The following is a 19789-nucleotide window of genomic DNA, read 5'->3' as shown; positions in this document are numbered from 1 at the left end:
GGGGTTGAGTCTTAGTTGGTATGGTCAGGGAGTTTGGATTTTAATACTAAGTGTAGAAGAGTCATGGGGGAGGGGGTTACACAAAGGAGGGATGTATATTTTTCAGATTATTCTGTCCTCGATTTTGAAGGTAGGCGGGTTGGAGGTGGGCAGGAGTGAAGCAGGGAGATGAGCAAAAAGAGGCCAGGCGATGATAGTGGCGGTGGTTAAGTAGTGGTGAGTTGAGATGTGCTTTGAAAGCAGAGCTGACCCTACTCGCTGGTGGAATGTGGGGGTGAGTGCAAGATGAAGCAAGATTCTCCCCTGTGTTTCTGGTCTGATCCACTAATGACTTGATTTGTTTCATAAAGTATGTATTGGATGGCTAGTAAGGTCTGATGGCAGTGCTAGCCCTGTGGGAAACACAAAGGAAGTTTGGTGGGCTAGGAGTTATTTGCAGACTCTCCTTTTTTCCTACCCTGACCACATCGTGTCAGGTTGGTTGTCCTTCTGAGACATTGCCACTGATTACCCTCTTATGCTCTACAAACAGTTCTAATCATTAGAAACTTCTGCCAGATGCTGGCCCTTTTCCTACTGTCTGCTTACAGAAGACAGAGAAATGCTAGTCTCCTGAAAGCTTCTTATGTGTTTAAAGACACCCCTTGCATTTTCTCTAAGACATCTCTGTACCACACTCAGTTTTCTAATAAATTAAGCTTAAAGTCCCCTCAACCCTAATTTGTCAGAGCTTTCTTCAAGCATGGGACCAGAGTGTGGGTAGACTGGGGCCGTTATTAGTATGTCCTTCATTTTAGACTGTGTTTCTTTACCACAATCTAAGCTCACATTAGCTTTATTAGCAAACACATCATCCCATAGTCTCAAGGAACTGGTTGACAAAGATTCTTAATTTGAGGGGTTTCAAATCTAGTTGAGAACAAAAGTATGAGGTTCACAAGTGCTAAAGTATGTGATGTAGAGAGGAAATAACCTACACAAGCTAACAGGGAAACCTGAGAAGGCAGGATGGGACCCCTTGAAAACTGGTTAGAATTTAGGTATGCAGGAAGAGGACAGGGTTAAACATGCATGGGTGGAGGTTATTACAGCCCTGCCAAGCAGGAGTTTGTGTCATTTCTATATTTCTGGTCTCACAGTTGTTTCCTTGTGAAGTGACATATTGTAAGTCATCAACTATTTGACCTATATTTTTCTAATTCTTCCTGTTTTGATGGTGTACAAAATCTGTGATGAAGCCTAATGGTCTAGCCAGGCTCTTGAAGTAGAATGGACTTTTTTTCCAGCCCCCCCCACCCCAACCTAAAATTATCCTTTAACTTCTCAGTACTAGGAGTTTTTGAGGATTGATCCATTGTTTCCTAAGCACTTAGAAGTTAAAACACACTCTGACTACATTTTACAATATAACATACTAGACCAATAATCACTTTTACCTCCTACTTTGAAGTTCTAGTGACAGGTTAGACAAACATTGGTAGAGGAGGGACTCCATTACTTAATTAAAGTTGCTGGCCCTGACAGAAAGTTTTATTGGGTAAGAGAGGGGCTGATCTGTTACCCACAGACTCATAGACACATAGGCCCTCTGGCCTGGAAGGAAGGTGCCTCAGTGCTTATCTAATCTTCCCTTAGATACATTCACTTGGCTGTAGAGTTCTCCTCATCGCCTGCTCATCCTGCACTCAGATTAATTTAGGACCATTTTCTTCTTCCTTGATGTTGTGACTCTCCCACTTAAAACTATCTGTGGCTCCCAGTCACCCACAGGATGTACCACAGACCCTGCAGCACTGTGTTCCAGGCCCGCTGCGCTATCTGCCCTTTTGGTTCCATCTTCCGTGCATTCCCTGTCCTCCAGTCAGACTAGACTACTTTCTCAAACATCTGACCTTCCCCTTTTCCACCTCCTGTTTACTGTTTACTGATGGAATTAATGCCTCTGTGGGGAATTGTGTCCCTATGTGCAGCTGTCAAATGCTCACGCCTCTGGGTGACTCTGATGTTGTGGACCTTGAACATTGTCAGAACAGTTCCTATACATGCAGGTCTGCTCCGCTGGGCTCGGAGTGCCCTGGGAACAGGGATGGAGTTGTATTCAGTTTTCCACACCCAGCACCTAGAACAGGGCTGCTTCCACGGAAAGGCCCTCAGTAAACTTCTGGTGGGGAGCAAGTAAAGGACAGAATGGGTTGTGTCCCTGACTTGGAGGCAGAGTTGAGATCTGATTTCAGCTTTGTGCTTATTAGCTGTGGACCTTAGAGCACTTACTTAATCAGAGCCTCCTATCAGGGTATGATAAATGGGATAATACTGTTAGTAACAATAATTATAATAGGGCCTGGCTAAAATGCCACTTCCTCCCTGGAGTTTTCCTGTGCTGTGGTTAGAGGCGGTGCCTCCTCCTCAGGAGCCCTGTGGGACCTGGTCAGCCACACTGCTTGGCCCTCGTCATCTGCTGTCCGGTTCTACCTAGTTGTCTGCAGATCTTATCTCCCCTTTCAGCTCAGGAGTACCTGGAGAACAGAGCAAGCACAGAACCTCACATTGGCAGGACCTGTCATCTCTCCCCTTAACCCAGTGGTTCTCAACCAGGGATGAACTTGCCCCCCCCCAGGGGACATTTGGCAATGTCTGGAGACATTTTTGGTCGTCATGCTTTTTCGGGATGGGGGCGTTACTGGCATCTAGTGTAACAGGCTAGGGATGCTGCCAACCACTGTACAAGACAACTAAGAATTGTCTAGTACAAACTGTCAATAGTGCTGAGGTTGAGGAACTCCACCTTAGCCAGGAATCATGCCAGGTGCACGTGCAGTAAAGGAGCATGTGTACTGTATTTTCTAAGAAATGGTGAAAGTCTTGGACTGTGGGACCTGAATTGTAATTCAGTTCTTTAGAATGAAATGAAATTGTAGTGATATTAACCAAGCTTTGCTATGGCCAGGGACTGTGCTCAGTTCTCGTGGTTTTTAATCCTTGGCACCATCCTACAAGGTGACTTCGGTTATTATCCTAATTTTATAGTTGTGGAGACTGAGGCTTAGAGAGATCAAAAAACTTGCCTATAATCACACAGCTAGCAAGTAGGAGGGTAGAGGGATTTGAACCCAGATCTCCTGTCTTCGGAACCCTCTTGATTACCCTGCTGTGGGTTATATTCTAGAAATGACCTAAAGCCTCCGAAAGCTACAAGTAAGAATTTAGGACTATGAGGCTAGACATTTCTTTACTTTTTGTTGCACTATCCAGAAGTAGTAACTGGCTTAATTATTGAAGTAACAGGTATACATGGGCTTTAGGATACATCTTGCCTACTGTATGTACTACTATTACTATAACAGCAATAGCAGCTAGGGGACTTCCCTGGTGGCCCAGTGGTAAAGAATCCGCCTTACAATTCAGGGAACGCAGGTTCGATCCCTGGTCAGGGAACTAAGATCCCACATACCGCGGGACAACTAAGCCCGAGCACCACAGCTACTGAGCTCGTGCACCTCAACGAGAGAGCCCGTGTGCCGCAAACTACAGAGCCCACGTGCCCTGGAGCCCTGTGCCACAACTAGAGAAGAGAAAACCCGCATGCCACAACTAGAGAGAAGCCTATGTGCCTCAACAAAAGACCCCACATGCTGCAACGATGATCCTCGTGTGCTGCAACTAAGACCCTACGCAGCCAAAAAAAATAATAAAAAATACATAAATAAAATTAAAAAAAGAGCAGCTAGTACTTTAAATATGTTTATTGAGGGTCCCTCTTTTTGTTAAGCACTTTACAGGCATTATCTGATCCAATTTGCATAACAACTCTATGAAATAGATATTACTATTAATGTTCCATTTTACAGATGAGGGAATCGAGGCACAGAGAGGCTAAGATGACCATAGTCCCTAGTAAAGGTGATCAAAGTGCTAGTAAAGGTGGGCTTAGCTTTAAAATCCAGAGTGCCATGACTCTCAACCCCAAGCGCTTAACGACTGTCTAACTTGCTTTCAGTAGTGAATGTTTGAAAATAACTTGATGGTTACTTTTTGTTTTAAATAGATTCAGAAGTTTTAATTAGAACTGATAAAATTAGGCAGTAATTTGTGTCATGAAACTTGAAACCTAAGGAAATTCTAAGTTCTTTTTCGCTGGTGTTATTTAGCACCCCAGCCCTTTTCAGCCAAGTAAGTAAAGGAATAAGCTTAAAGAACAGTAATTATGACATCAGGAGAGTCCCAGAAATAAGGAAACTCAAGATTTGGGGAAAATGGGCAATGCCAATGGAAAAATTCTGGAGTCGGGGATGCTGTGAATTTCTAGAAGAGATACAGAAATGTGTCCCTTGCCGTAAACCTCTGCACACCATGTGCCACCCCAGCAGCTTGCCTACTTTACTGCCAGCAGATTTCACCTCCAATCTCTGAACCCTTCGCCCAATAATTCAGTTTTCATAATGGAATTTAGTGGGAAAAGCAGGCCAGTTTTGCTAAAACATTTCTAATATAAATGAGATATTGTTTTCTAAACTACGTCAGCTACTAAGGTCTAGGAATAGCAACTTAATTAAACTTGTTATATTTGAAGTTACAAGAAGTGAACAATGCATTATGTTAAAGAAATGTTCTTTTCCTTAAATCCTCTCTAACCCACCATCACCTTCTGTCCTATCCAAAATATTATTTTTTCAGGCGAGAGACCAAAGAAACCAATTCCTCTTCAGGATCAGACTGTCAGAGACGAAAAAGGAAGGTATAAACGATTTCATGGAGCCTTCAGTGGAGGTTTCTCTGCTGGTTACTTCAACACCGTTGGTTCAAAAGAAGGTAGGATTTTCTTACTTGTAGCTACTATATCGCTAAAGCAAATGATTGAAATACCGTAGGAGTTTTGCTCCCCTCCCTCACCTCTCCCTTTTAAAAAAACTTTAAAAAACATTTTAGTACATACACTGTAGTCTTTTGTGTTCTTTGAATGTTTGCAACGTTTCCAGAGACAACTTATGTGTTGTTCATTGATTATAACCTGAAGGTGAGAGAGTTTTCTTTGACTTTAAAGAAAAAAATAGATACGTCATAACCAAATGATTAAATGATAATAAGGACTTCTGTCTTATGCTGTATCTTGCCACACACTCAGTGCTCTCACACAGATTTACTCAGGGCCTAAGGAGGGCAGGTGTCCCAGCTGTTTTGTGGCTGAGGACGCTGCAGGTCCCAACACGGGGTTCCACAGCATCACTTGTCAGTACATGTTCTCCACCTGGAGAAAAGTCAGTCAAATTTGTCACATTATGCAGTATAATAAATTCTGTATTGTTTAAAGTAATATATGTTGGGAATTCCCTGGCAGGCTTCCACTGCAGGGGGCACGGGTTCAATCCCTGGCCGGGGAACTAAGATCCCACATGCTGCGCAGCACAGCAAAAAAAAAAAAAAAAAAAAAAAGTGTGTTTTCAAAAAACATTTTAACACAGAAAGTGGAAGAAAATGGCTTATGTATATCAAATACAAATGAAGATGACTGATTAACTCACATAGCAGTTATTAAGAGCAAGATGAGCCAGATCTTCCGTATATATTTTTAAAAGTAACTCATACATAACAGTGATATTAGGGACTTCTCTAGTGGTCCAGTGGTAAAGAATCCGCCTTACAATGCAGGGGGACGCGGGTTCGATCCCTGGTCAGGAAGCTAAGATCCCACATGCCGTGGGGCAACTAAGGCCACATACCACAACTACAGAGCCCACGCGTCCTGGAGTCCATGCGCCACAACTAGAGAGAAGCCCATGTGCCACAACGAAAGATCCCACATGCAGAAACTAACACGCAACGCAGCCAAAAATAAATAACTAAATAAATAAAAATAATAAATAAATCTAAGAAAAAACGACGGTAGTAAAATAAAGATGAAAAACAATACAAGGAAGGGGTGGGGGAAGGCATGTAAGAAAAATAATTAGGGTAAATAAGATGGTTAAAGTTCAGTATCCAGAATGTATAAAGATCAGTTCAATGAGCAAATGATCAAAGTATTTGAACAGTTTACTCCAGAGGAGATAGAATGCTACGTGGAATATTCAGCCTTATTATTAAGAAAAGCCAAGTAAGGTAACTAAGGCACTATTAAAGTAGCGCACTTATTAAAATGTTAAAAATGGCAGTAGAATTTGTGAAGAAAGAAGTACACAAATACATTGCTGATTGTTATAATTATGGCTGTGCTGTATATTATAATTGAAAAGTAAGACCAGCTCAGATGATTAGTCATCACAAGTAGACTGTGATATGTTAACACACTGGAATGTCTCTTTACCATTAAGAGGGACAGATTCAGGTCCTGTGCAGATACAGGGCAAAGCCATAGACATCCAAAGTGGAGGAAGGTGCTGGGCCAGGGTATCGCCTGGAAGAGCTGGTCTTCACTGCCCTGGGGTTTCTCCCAAGTTGGCCTACAAGGCTGCTCTACCCACCTACCAAGAATGGGTCTGCCCCATACTCCTCAGCTCCCCAAGACTCTGGTTGGAAGTCAGAAGGAGGTGTGCCACTCTTAGAGAAAACTAGAAAAGTGTATCTTAGAGGGTTACAGATACATTTGACCTCTGCGGCATTTTCTCCACAGCACATGCTTGGTTACCATGGGTGGGGAACAGGGGTGTTAGTTATAGGACTCAGGTATTTGGTGGAATTGGGGGCCTAGTATGGTCATCGCCTGCCCTTAGACTAGCCAGGTTGAATCCTTTCATGGCTGACTAATGCACCCTGACATACTGTTTCTTTGATATGTTAGTATGTTGGTGTATATTGCTGTCCTGGTGGTCTCAGAGTGGTCCTGCCTTATAAGGTGACCTTGCATCTTTTTGCTGAGATCTGCTTGTGTTCCTTTCACAGTTTAACTTTCAATGTATCGTTTTATTTCTCTTGGTTGCAAATTCTTATGGGGAAACCTTACTGTATCCACTAAGTTCTGACAACAGGGCGTATGGGGGTTAATAAGAAGTTTGTGTGGCCTAATTGTGTCTATGTGAACAGTGAGATGAGAAGTAGCTAAGAGTTTGTAGTTATTGGAGGTTTCAGGTCCACATGTGTTACTTAATTATTTAGTTATAAACCAAAATACCATCTGGGATTGTAATGTTCTAAATGCTTTTCTTTCAAGGATGGACACCCTCTTCCTTTGTGTCTTCACGACAGAACAGAGCAGACAAATCTGTTTTTGGTCCCGAAGATTTTATGGATGAAGAGGTGGGTGTGCAGAACTTTAGCTGCCAGCTAGCCAGTGAGATGTGGGTGATTGGTTGCTGTAGCACCTTCTCTCTCCCCAGAAAGTTCAGTGTACGATTTCCTCTTTGTTTGTAAGACTATCATTTTGGTATTTGGACTCCATAGTGCCCTATACATCAGTGGATTCTTGTTCATTGGCATAGTGCCTTAACTGGCTGGTGCCAGTTTCTAAAGTCAAGAGTGTAAGGGGGGACTTCCCTGGTGGTGCAGTGGTTAAGAATCCCCCGGCCAATGCAGGGGACACAGGTTCGATCCCTGGTCCAGGAAGATCCCACATGCCGCGGAGCAACTAAGTCCGTGTGCCACCACTACTGAGCCTGTGCTCTAGAGCCCGTGTGAGTCACAATGGCTGAGCCCATGTGCCACAACTACTGAAGCCCGTGCATCTAGAGCCCATGCTCTGCAACAAGAGAAGCCACTGCAATGAGAAGCCCGCATACTACAATGAAGAGTAGCCCCTGTTCACCACAACTAGAGAAAGCCTGCGCGCAGCAACGAAGACCCAACATAGCCAAAAAAAACAGACTGTAAGGGGAAGGTCATATACAGGCAAATTTACTTGAAAAAGCCCCAACTGCCCCAAAAGTGCAGTGTCTGTCAAGCTGAGTCCACAGCCTTCCATGGTGACGCTTTTTTAAAAAAAAATATTCCAGCATAATTAAAACTTTTTTTAAATTTTATATTGGAGTATAGTTGATTAACAATGTTGTGTTAGTTTCAGGTGTACAACAAAGTGATTCAGTTATACGTATATGTGTATCTATTCTTTTTCAAGTTCTTTTCCTATTTAGGTTACTACAGAATATTAGGTAGCGTTCCCTGTGCTATACAGTAGATCCTTGTTGGTTATCTCTTTTAAATATAGCAGTGTATACACGTCAATCCCAAACTCTCAATCTACCCTTCCCCCTCCCCTTCCCCCTTGGTAATCATAAGTTCGTTCTCTAAGTCACAGTGACTCTTACGCACACTGCAGTTTAAGGAGGAGTGAGTGACTAGACTAGAGAAAGGAGTGAAAGGAAGCCCTGTGCAGGTATCTGGGCACCTCATTAAAGTGACTATGACCACCGCTTCTTAGGGGTAAACGGTGGGGGGTTTCTAAAGTGGTGCTACTGGCCTGCAGCCTGGGCTACATTTTCTGGTAAAATTAAGCCTCTCTAACCTTAAAACCTAGTCATGGGTTCATTTGTGATAAAGATTAAGTAAAATACTTACCTGAGCATGTTTTAGGCGGCAGGTAAGTGGCAAGGGGTGGTCCCCTTCCTGTTTGACTAGCAGAATCTATGAGGTAACATATCTCATGGAACAAGAAGTCCAGATGTCAGCAAGGCCCCAGGCTCTCAGGTAGCTTCTGCACGTCAGCTTGTCCTTCCACGACCTCACCTCACTGTTGCAAGGTGGCCACAGTAGTTCCAGGTGGCACATCCGGGATGACATTATCCAGTGGGGAGGAGGACTTTCTTCTTGGAATCTTTCCTTGAGAGCAGAGAAGCCATTTGGTGGATTTTCCCTCACATCGGCTCCAGTGAATTGTTCTACGAGCTCGTTCTTAAAGCAGTCCCTGGTGAGGAAAATGGCATCAGAATGACTGGCTTAGACAAGATGTGAACCCCACTCCCTAACCCTCCCCTGCCGCAACACATCACCCCCGAGGGACATCACTCCTGAAGGGCATGGTGGCGCAGAGCCAGGCCAGTGCCTGGACAGCATCAGGGCTCCGTGGGGAGAGCGGAAGGGTCTGTGGCTGCTGGACAGGCAGCGGATGGTACTTAACTCTAAGCCTGGCACAGAGGTGCTCCCGAATGCTTGCTGACTGTGCCTCCAAGACCTTTTCCGCCTTCACACGGACCTTTGAGGTACTGTCCAAGAAGAACAAAGAACAGAGCACTTACTTCCTGTTTTCCTAGCTTGGCAATGCCTGTTGTGGCTTCACTGAGTGGCCACTGTCATGCCCCTGTCCTTGGGCACTGGCCTTAGCTTATCCAAAGTCAGGGTGTAAATCAGCTGCTCTGCTGATGCCTAACTCAATTTCGTAGTTTTAACTTTTTTTTTTTTAAGTAATAAAGCTGTGTAATGTATCATGTTTAATCACTTTCCAAATAATGTAAGTAATTCTGTTTGAATTTTTTTTTTTTAAGGATCTTAGTGAATTTGGGATAGCACCTAAAGCGATTGTTACCACAGATGATTTTGCTTCTAAAACCAAAGATCGAATACGAGAAAAGGCCAGGCAGTTAGCAGCAGCTACTGCCCCTATTCCTGGCGCCACTTTGCTTGATGACCTCATAACACCAGCAAAGTAAGAAGAATTTAATTCTGACTTTTCTGATCTTGGCATCACTGCCTTGCATATGTGTGATGATCTTACTTAGGGATAGTTTGGTTGCAGGTAGGAGAAGCCCTTTCAGCCTAGCTTGAGTACAAAAGGGGATTTTGCCAAAAGGACCTTGCGCTGTTACCACATGGAGTGCTCTAGAGCTCCAGGCACTAGCTGTGTTAGTGGGGCTCATGGCAGCTGGAGAGCTATTAGGAACTGGGGTGACTTCCCTCCCACCCCCTGCCTCACAAGCCTTAAGGGCTCTCTCCTCATTCTGCCCTCTTTCTACATACTTCTTTGTTCTGCTCCTGGGTATGTGGCCTGTTGTGGCAGCCTCAGACCATCATGGTTTCCCAGGCCACATGCTTGGCATCTGTGTGCCCATCGCAAAGGCCTGGGAGAGGGGGCATCTGATCAGCTTCCCCAGGTCCAGTCAGCTGTGGTGGGAACAGCAGGGCCATGCAGTTCTAATAGGGATGGGGGGAAAGGGCTGAGGCATGACAGGTATATGAGCAGCTTATTTCCTACTGTTCGTTAGTGTTTTAAAAAGAAGTTCATTTTCAATGCCTTGATATCCTAGGTTATCTGTTGGTTTTGAATTGCTAAGAAAAATGGGTTGGAAAGAAGGACAAGGAATTGGTCCTCGGGTAAAGAGAAGACCACGCCGACAGAAATCTGGTACGTGTACTGATTGTCATTAACTCTACAGCAGACTTTTTGATGACTACGTGTTTCTAGAAGTAAGATTGCTGGGTCAAGCGGTGTGCACGGATTTTAAGGTTTTTTGGTGTGTAATTTACAATAACTTTCTGGAAGGATTGTACTAGTTTACCTTCCCACCAGCAGCATATGAAAGTTCTTGTTTCCTACTTTTGCCAAAACTGTGTTATAGCTTAACATGATTATTTTCTGTTGTTCCTGTCGCTTGGTCTCCCCAGCCAGACTGTGAACTCTTGGAGGCAGCAGTACTTTCTTTCGGGTTCTCGGTGGTTCTGGGCAGTAGTGGTTACTCACCATGTGCATCGTTGCCAGAGTGCAGGTGGGGCGGGGGCTGGTGGAAGACAATCCCTGAGCGGTCAGCGTCCGACCCTAAAGCTGTAGCGTCTTTTCCAGGCTCAGCCGTCTACCGCTGAAGAGTGTCAGCGAATCGGGTTTCTATCATTGTAGTCACCTCTGACTAACGCATTTGAAATCTCTTTTATAGATCCTGGAGTAAAAATCTATGGCTGCGCGTTACCCCCTGGAAGCTCTGAAGGATCTGAGGTATCGTTTGGGATGATTGACCTTCCGTTTGGCCCAGTAGCACCTGTTACTTTATGAGCGTGAAATTTAGGTTCGGAAAATTTTAGAAATCAGTCATCACATTATAGGGAAATACCCATACCCTAAAAATGTCCTCATTATGTCAGATAGTGTGTTTAGCAACATGCCAGCCCCATAGATGTCCCAAGTCTGTTCAGATTCTTAATATGGAGTTGTTTGTCAGAAATAGGCTCACAAACTAGAAAACAAACTTATGGTTAGCAAAGGGGATAGCAGTGGGGGCCAAGGGGGAGAGATAAATTGGGACTTTGAGATTAACATATACATACTACCATATATAAAATAGGTAAACAGCAAGGACCTACTGTATAGCACAGGGAACTATATTCAATATCTTGAAATAGCCTATAATGGAAAAGAATCTGAAAAAGAATATATATATATATATATAAAAAAAACTGAATCATTTTGCTGTGCACCTGAAATTAACACAACATTGTAAATCAACTATACTTCAATTAAAAAAAGGTTAAAAAAAATGGAGTTGTTCGTGTTAGTATCATTTGTTCAGGGACTTGATTTCGTCATTTGTAATAGTGGAAACGAAAGTATGATAATTGTTCTGTTTGGAATTAATCACTGCATTTGAAAATAGTATTTTACAGGCTTTACACCAGGCAGTGACTCACCTTCATTCCATTTTGAAACACTGAAAATAGGATGAAGATGATGACTACTTGCCAGAAAATGTGACCTTTGCACCCAAAGATGTCACACCTGTGGATTTCACGCCTAAAGATAATGTCCATGGACTGGCTTACAAGGGCCTGGATCCCCACCAAGCACTGTTTGGAACTTCAAGAGAACACGTTAGTCTCTTTAGTGGTGGACCCGAGGGTGCCAGCAATCTTCTTGGAGATGTTGGAGTGAATAAAGGAAGAAAATTGGGAATTTCAGGCCAGGTAAAAGTGTTTCTGTTTTATAAACAGGGAACCATTGACAAATGAGAATTCTTGCTGTATTATATTAGCCCCATAGTAAGCACTCATTATTCATTGACTAAGTGGTTGTATTGTCCTTAGGAGCTTGTCCGAAGACATGTAAAGCACACCGTCCTAATTTGAATATGTGTTCCTGAGACCCTGTGACCTAATGTGCCCCGGGGAGTTTGTGTGTGAGGAGTGAGGACTGCTTTCCCACACCCCTGCGGGGCTGAGCAGAAAACCACACTCACCTCTTTGATTTAGTTAATAGTTGAATTACAATCTGCCTTTCCAAGTTCAGGTCCAAGTTGTACTACCTCTCCGACTCTTTCCTAGTGCTGCAAGCCCTAAGTCAGGAACCTGGGTGTAAGTTTCACTTTTTACCAAGGGGCCTTGGTAAAAAGACTTGCTTTTTACCTTTGAGGAGATGGAGAGCTTTTCCTGATTGCCTGTCTTCTCAAATTGATTCAGAGTCTCTTTCCTAGAATAAGTTCAGAGGATGGTTACTTTGTCATTTCATTTGTACCTTTTCTTTCCTTCACATGTTTTTTTTTCCAATCCTTTTAACAAAAAGTGATATTTGTTCTTCGCCATTTCCCACAAAGATTAGGAGTTCTTCTAGCAGCCGTTAGAGTAGCAGCGGTCTTCAGACCCTGGTCACCAGTGCTGGCACCAGACCATGTCGTTCAGTAGATGAACATTCTGCCTTTCTCCTTCTGGAGGCCCCATTTCTCCCCCTGCACTGCTGCTTGGGTGTCTTCTCCACTCCTCTTCCTGCACTAAGACCCAGACCCGTGGCTGCTGCTGAGTCTGGAGGACAGCTGCAGTGCTGGAGGCATGACATTCACTTCTGGTCATTGTTTTCCAAAAGGCTTGGATACTTGTGTTAATCTGGGGCTCCCATTCGCTTCTCTCTTGGTGATCTTGAAGTGCTAATGTGGTCTGATCAGTCACATCCTTATAGTAGCCTTATCCTTCAGTGCAGGCAGGCATATGCTAACACCTATAATGGCTCAGTGTGAAATCTTGCTTTTGAAGGCTTTTGGTGTAGGTGCCCTGGAAGAGGAAGACGATGATATCTATGCCACGGAAACTCTATCCAAGTATGATACCATTTTGAAGGATGAGGAGCCTGGAGATGGACTCTATGGCTGGACAGCACCCAGGCAATATAAAAATCAGAAAGGTAATTCCATGGACCCGCAACCGACGGTAGACCAAGTGTTGGGACATTAGCCTCCGTGGAGCAGGGAGTTGTTGGTCAAAGATGCAGAGCGAGGAACAAGTGGGGATAAGAGAGTCCTGTTGTGGGAAGTAAGACAGAAGTGGGATTTAGACCAGTTCAAGGCCAAAGCCAACTGTCAAGACAGTCAAGTGGGGAGGAGGGAGGGGCCTGGAATCAGGGAAGGAGCAAGTGTGTGGACACGTGCTTGCTCGTGTTGCAGGTCAGAGCTGACAGTGCGTCAGAAGGACGCACTACCAGCTCAAGGAACTGGGCAGGTAGCCAAAGGAGGTCAACTGAGGCAGCAGGTCAGGAGGTCAGGCATGGGGACCAGGTGGTAGGTACACAGAGAGCCTGCTGCAAAATGGAGATTGGTGCCCAGCTCATCTCATCACTTAAACTTATCTGGTTCCTAAGGGGCTCCTGTTGAGCTAGGAGATGAACATCTCTTGACACACCTGGAATTTCAAGTCAGAGTCTTATAGTGATTCAGTGGTTCTAAGTAGGATTTCAGTTTTTCTTTCGAGAAAAGATATAGGAAGGAGTCAGTAGGTATTAATGGCATGTGATTTTGATTCATTCAGACCTGGATTTGAATCTTAGCTCTCAATCAGACCCAGATTCGAATCCCAGCTCTCTACTGCCCAGCTTCATGACCATGGGCAAGGCTTGTAGCCTCTCTGGGCGTCATTTGTAAAGTGAGGATAAAATCCACTCTGGGGGTCATTGTGAGGATTAAATGGCATCACAGGTTTGGCATAGTACCTGCCTCAAAGACTGAATAAGTGGCGCCTACTGTAACCACCACTTAAAGTAAGGAGGTGAGAGTTCAGATAAAATCTATTTCGATGTTTTTAGCTATAGTCAGATCAAGTTTGGTCTAACTCTTATAAAATACATCTAAATAATCTAAGCATCACTCCCCAAAATGATGCCAATTTTACATTTCTAGAAGAGAAAAAAGCGGGTGAGAAACAGTCTTTAGTTTGCTTAATGGCTGTGAGCACAGACTGTGAAGAGAGATTCCCTGGGCTCCCATCCTGGCTCTCCCCATTTATCAGCTGTGACTTTAGGCAGGCTCTTCAACCTCTCTATGCCTCAGCGTCCTTGCCTGGGCAATGGGCACGGCAATGGCTTACCTATCCCATGGAAATTTAATGTGTGTAAAGGGCTTAGAACGTGCCTGGCACACAGCAAGCACTCTGCAAGTGTGAGCGGCCTCTGTCACCATCGCCACGAAAAGAATCCAGGGTTTTACACGAGGTGCTGGGCGGGTGTGCACCCAGACGTTAGTGGATGTTACCTCTGAGTAGGAACTAGGCTACTTTTATTTTCTTCCTTTTGCTCACCTATATTTTCAGATTTTTCTACTAAGACTATGTATTGTTTTTATAACTTAAAAGAAGATATATAATATTAAATTAACGTTATATTAATTAATATTATAGATTATATTAACGTATTAGTTATTACACTAACTATATCAACATACTAACACACATACTATATTACTAACATTAATAGAATTATTAATTTATAATAATTACTAACCTATAATAAATATACATGTTTAAATCTGCCTTCTCAGCCACATCTTTGGCTTTTCCTTTGTATAACACCTTTGCCCTGGCTGATTAATCCCAGCCTTCCCACATCAAGCCTGGGTTGGTGCCTCCCTCTGAGGTCCCCACCCTCTGCTCACGGCCTCTCTGCCACAGTTTCCTCTCCTACCCTTAGGGTCACAACATCTATAGTTTTGACCTTACGGTTTTTCACTGAGTGAATCTATACGTAGTCAGTCTCCACGGCTGATTTTTAAATTGTTCTTGTTTTTTTTTCCATGATAAGTAGGGCTATAGTATTCTCATGGCTCTCTCTTTGTAGACATTTGTTTATTTCTTCATAAAGGTGAAATTGCTGGGTTTTTTTTTTTAAATAAATTTATTTATTTAGTTTTGGCTGTGCTGGGTCTTCGTTGCTGCCTGCAGGCTTTCTCTAGTTGTGGTGAGCGGGGGCTACTCTTCATTGCAGTGCGCGGGCTTCCCATTGCAGTGGCTTCTCTTGTTGCAGAGCACAGGCTGCAGGGGTGAGGGCTTCAGTAGTTGTGGCACGCGGGCCATAGAGCTCGCGGGCTTCAGTAGTTGTGGCACACGGGCTTAGTTGCTCCGCGGCATGTGGGATCCTCCCAGACCAGGGATCAAACCCGTGTCCCCTGCATTGGCAGGAGGATTCTTAACCACTGTTCCACCAGGGAAGTCCCAGATTGCTGGGTTTTAAAAGAATACAAAATTCGAAGAATGTAATTTAATCCTATATTACCCTACAGAATTTTAGGGACTTCCAGAAGCTGGTCCAAAAGTTCTACGTCAGTTGAAGTGCAAAGAATGAGGTAGCGGGGAGGGTAGTTACAGGGCAGTGCTGCATTATAAGTGGCTGAAAACCTCAGTGCCACCTGCCCTGCGGGCAGCCGTGCCTGCTTCAGGGTTCAACACCCAGCTTGTGTAAGTGCTGGTGGTCATGTAGCATGCATGGGCTTTTGGCAATAGAAAATGCAGTTCATGCATATGGATTTTCGACATAACCTCTATGTGCAGAAAATCCTTGAGAATCAAAGGGGTTGTCTCCACAACCAATAGATCATCCCTGGCTGCAAGTTAGAGGGCATTAGTCATATCCTGAATTAGTGACCTTTGATCTCTTGTTAGAATTTCAGTTGAGAAAAAGACAAAAGCACCTTTTAATTGGTCCCACAGTTAGATTACAGGCTGACCTGGTTATATTGCCTTTTGTGTCTTACTTGGATGGTTGCTACAGAAATTGGGAGGTCATGTCCCCATGGTTCTTCACCTAGTTTTAGAAATGACTCTTCCAAAGTTATTTTTATTTTTATCCGTACTTGTTCTCTTGATGGTTTTTCTTGAGATCTTTTACTCTACAGAGTATATTCTTTGGTGCCCCTTAGCATAGGACCTTACATACTTTTTCTGAATAACGATGTTGAGGTGCCATTGTCACCTGGACAGCCTAATCAGCAGTGTGGTCTGGGCTGCCAGTCACTGAGTCAACAGAGGTGTGAGGGCTTTACATGCCATTCTTTCCTCCCTTTTACTGATTGCAACTATGACATGTAGTGTTTATATTCTCGGAGATAAAAAACTGAGGTCTTTTGTCTTATTCTAAGTTTCTCTGCCTCTGGAATTAATCAAATGACATCATTTTGTAGAATCAGAGAAAGAGCTTCGCTACGTTGGCAAAATTTTGGATGGATTTTCCTTGGCTTCTAAACCTTTATCTTCTAAGAAAGTAAGATTTTTCTTTTTTTTTTTTAAACTGATTTAGCACTTAAAGTATTTGCTGCTGTGTAATCTGAGTTATTCTATTAACAATGGAAAAGATAAATAAATTCTGCTAACAGCAAGCAACAGTCTGGTTACTAGTGATTATCCAGGGAGACACATTCTGCATTGGAAATGTCAGTCAGTAGCCACATCGTGTTCAAAACATCTAACTGCCGATCTTTTAAATCCGAACTTCAAGTGAGTGGTTATTTCCATTAAGGAAGAATTACATTAGAAGCTGGTGGGAGAATGGAATTGATCTAATCCTAGGGGCAATGTAACTTAAAGAAAATTTCAAAGAGCCGTGTCAGCCCATGGTCCCAGCTCCTCCTGGGCGCCGTGAGCCCATTAGCTGCTGTGGGCAGGGCTCCCTGGGCTCCTTGTCTGCGCCGAGCGGAAGCTGGGAACGTGTGGGTCGAGTTCTGGGGAGAACTCCTCATGCCTTTGCAGGTAGTTCTGTTTCTGTGAGCGTTTTTACAGCTTTGGCCACGGGGCTCTTGAACACCCAACAGAGTCACGTGCTCACAGGTTAGCATGGGTGCTGGTAGCTCAGGAGGGGTGCCTGGCCGTTTGCCTCCTTGGCATCCTTGTCTTAGATTGTTCCACACTTCAATGGGCTTTTTGATTTTAACTCAGCAAACATTTGTTAAGTACCTCTGTGGCTTGGCCTGTGGTTCTCCAGAAGCAGGGAGGCCAGGAGCAGCGCAGCCTGAGAAACCATATACGTTATCACAGCAGCTTTGATTTGTTTAGTCGTGATAGTTAATGTGTTGTAACAGAGAGCAGAATATGTTCAGAACAGTGTTGGACACATAGTCAGCCGCTCTTATTTACCAGAAATGTCATATTATGTCAAAGGAGAATGTGAGTTTTTTACATGTATGAAAAGGGAGCATAAAAATGGTTAAGTACTCATTCAGCTTAGGACTCAAGGGTAAATAGAACTGTTTAAATAAGTCTTGGCCCCCAAGTAGCTCCTGCTCATCGAGGGTGCCAGACAGACAAATCCACTGTCGTGGCAGAGCGTGTAAATGGAGATATGGGCACTGGAGGTTCCTCGCTGGCATAGGGCTTTGGGTGTGAACAATTCAGAGCAGGGCTGTGTTCCCTGAGCCTTTCACAGAGAGACAGGTTTTCTAATATGTGGCTAAAAACCCAGCCTTTGGATCCAGAGGCAACACAGAGCAGTGATTTAGCAGAGGGATTGAAATGCTTTGAATCCGATGGCGGATATTAAGAAGAGTCATGTGTATACACCCCTCCTATCTGCCATGCTCCTGTGGGTTTTTTTGTGTCATGGTAACACGAGAGTGTTTGCTGGCTGACTTGGGAGTTAACGTTTTCCAGAGAAGGCGGTCAGGCTAAGATGATAAAAAATGAGGTTTCCTAACAATGATAATAGCACTCTTTCATGACGTTCATTGGACCAGGTGCTCACCCCAGGCTGCCCTTTACAACCACCTGGGAAGCTTGGGAAACTCCGACTGCAGCCGACTTTTCTGTGGTGTGGGACACAGGCATCAGCATTGTTAAACCTCTTGAGTGAGCGCTGTGTGCGTCTGGGGCTGAGAAGCACAGCCAGAGAGTGTTCAGTGCTTCACTGGTTACAGAGCTCAGAATTCCAGGTAGCTGAAAAATCTAGAAAACAGCTTAAGTAGGACGGTCCGTAAATATGTGTTTGTTAGAGCAAGGGCGGCCATTTAGAGCAATAATTTAAAAATATCTAATACTTTCTTTTGGCTTATCTGTTCTACCATCATTGATACCTGAATTTCCCAAATGTATTTCAATTTCACTTCAGTCAGCTTTTGAATGAAAAATACCTTGGACCAAAAAGAAGGCCAGAAACTCCAATTTGGAACTGAAACATAACCAGAAAAAGAATTCTGAATTTATTTATTAAAAAAAAGTTTTTATTAAACCTAATGTGATTTTTTAAAATTAATTAATTAAGTAGTTAATTAAGGCTGTGCCGGGTCTTAGTTGCGGCATGCAGGCTTCTTAGTTACGACATGCGAACTCTTAGTTGCGGCATGCATGTGGGATCTAGTTCCCCGACCAGGGATCGAACCCGGGCCCCCTGCATTGGGAGCACGGAGTCTTACCCACTGGACCACCAGGGAAGTCCCAAGAATTCTGAGTTTAAAAGTAACTTATTTAAAGTTATTCTTTTTATTTAAGCTGTGAATCATACTTCTCTAAATTTTCTGATTCACAATGGGCCAGTTTTACACGTGGGCCAGTAGTAGTAACTATAGTTATTGTTCTCATATAGAACATGCGTGTTAGTATCTCTGAGTAGAGTGGTCGGGGTGATACTTAAAATGGCCACGAGAACAGTGTGGTTCTGGGGACCCTCCAGATCCAGTACGGATGTTGGCGGGGCACCTGGGCAGGCTGTTCCCAGTGCTGCCTCCCCGCCAGGTGCTAGCCTGGGAAAGGGTGGGGTTAACCACGCTCAGAGGTAATGAGTTTTCTTGGTTAAATGAAACATGATCCCCCTGCAGCCTGTATGTTCTGAGTTTTGTTTTGTTTTGTTTTTGTAAGATTTATCCACCACCCGAACTGCCAAGAGACTATCGACCAGTGCATTATTTCAGACCTGTGGTGGCTGCAAACTCAGAGAACTCCCACGTACTTCAGGTATTATCAGAGTCAGCTGGAAAGCCAACACATGACCCAGGGACACATAGTAGGCACCAACTGAATGCCTCCAAGCGGGGAGAGTTGCTAGGAGAAACGCCTATTCAAGGTACGTGCCACAGAGAAGATTAAAATCATTACATTTCTAATAATCTGAGTTATCCAAATCAAAATGGAAAGTCATTTTCCCACTGAAATTTTTTACATAATTTTGTATTCCCAAACTGTGGGAATAAAATTGTTTATTGTGAACGGCGTAGTTAACAGCGTACACATCCTTTACTTGTTGTTTTCCCACCATCAGTTTGAGTTGTGTCATTAAAATTATAAACCCAGTCTTAAGTGCAGCAGTTTTCAGACTTTTGATAATTGTCCCAAGAATGAAGCAAAGACTAGGGCCATGTGTACCTTCACTTTTTCTGCACAGCCTGGGAACGTATTGTTTTCTTCTCAGGGGAAAGGGGTACTGTTTCTCTTTTCCTGAAAGCCTGAAAGGAATGAGTGTGTCTGAAAGGATGGATAGACGTGGAGAATCCCCTGGTGGGCTGGAACCGAGAGACCCGCTATGAGAGGTGGACTTGGACTTGCCGTTTGGGAGCCTACTAGGTGCCTCAGCTACAACAGACCAAAAGGGAACTCTTGGTCGCCTGCTTCCTTCCCCAAAGTCGCTCGCTCTTCAGCTTTCCCCTTCCCAGTAAATGATACCACCAGTGACCCACTGCCTGGCCCAGAGCATGGGAACCCTAATTCGTAG

At 43.9% G+C, this 19789-nt stretch overlaps 1 protein-coding gene across 1 annotated transcript in view; it reads left to right on the top strand.

Moving 5' to 3' along the window:
* Positions 1–19789, top strand: part of GPATCH1 (G-patch domain containing 1) — a 43692-nt gene that overhangs the window by 721 nt on the left and 23182 nt on the right. Inside the window, exons 2-10 of the mRNA XM_067721397.1 lie at positions 4675–4809; positions 7145–7230; positions 9408–9568; positions 10167–10264; positions 10791–10849; positions 11569–11811; positions 12871–13018; positions 16278–16357; positions 18940–19144. Of these exons, the coding sequence (XP_067577498.1) occupies positions 4675–4809; positions 7145–7230; positions 9408–9568; positions 10167–10264; positions 10791–10849; positions 11569–11811; positions 12871–13018; positions 16278–16357; positions 18940–19144 (1215 nt within the window). The remainder of the gene's footprint in view (positions 1–4674; positions 4810–7144; positions 7231–9407; positions 9569–10166; positions 10265–10790; positions 10850–11568; positions 11812–12870; positions 13019–16277; positions 16358–18939; positions 19145–19789) is intronic.

This window comes from Pseudorca crassidens, chromosome 20 (genome assembly GCF_039906515.1).
Source record: "Pseudorca crassidens isolate mPseCra1 chromosome 20, mPseCra1.hap1, whole genome shotgun sequence".
Classification (NCBI taxonomy): Eukaryota; Metazoa; Chordata; class Mammalia; order Artiodactyla; family Delphinidae; genus Pseudorca; species Pseudorca crassidens.
Note: the sequence above shows the minus strand (reverse complement) of the source record. Positions and strands in the feature narration are given on the sequence as shown.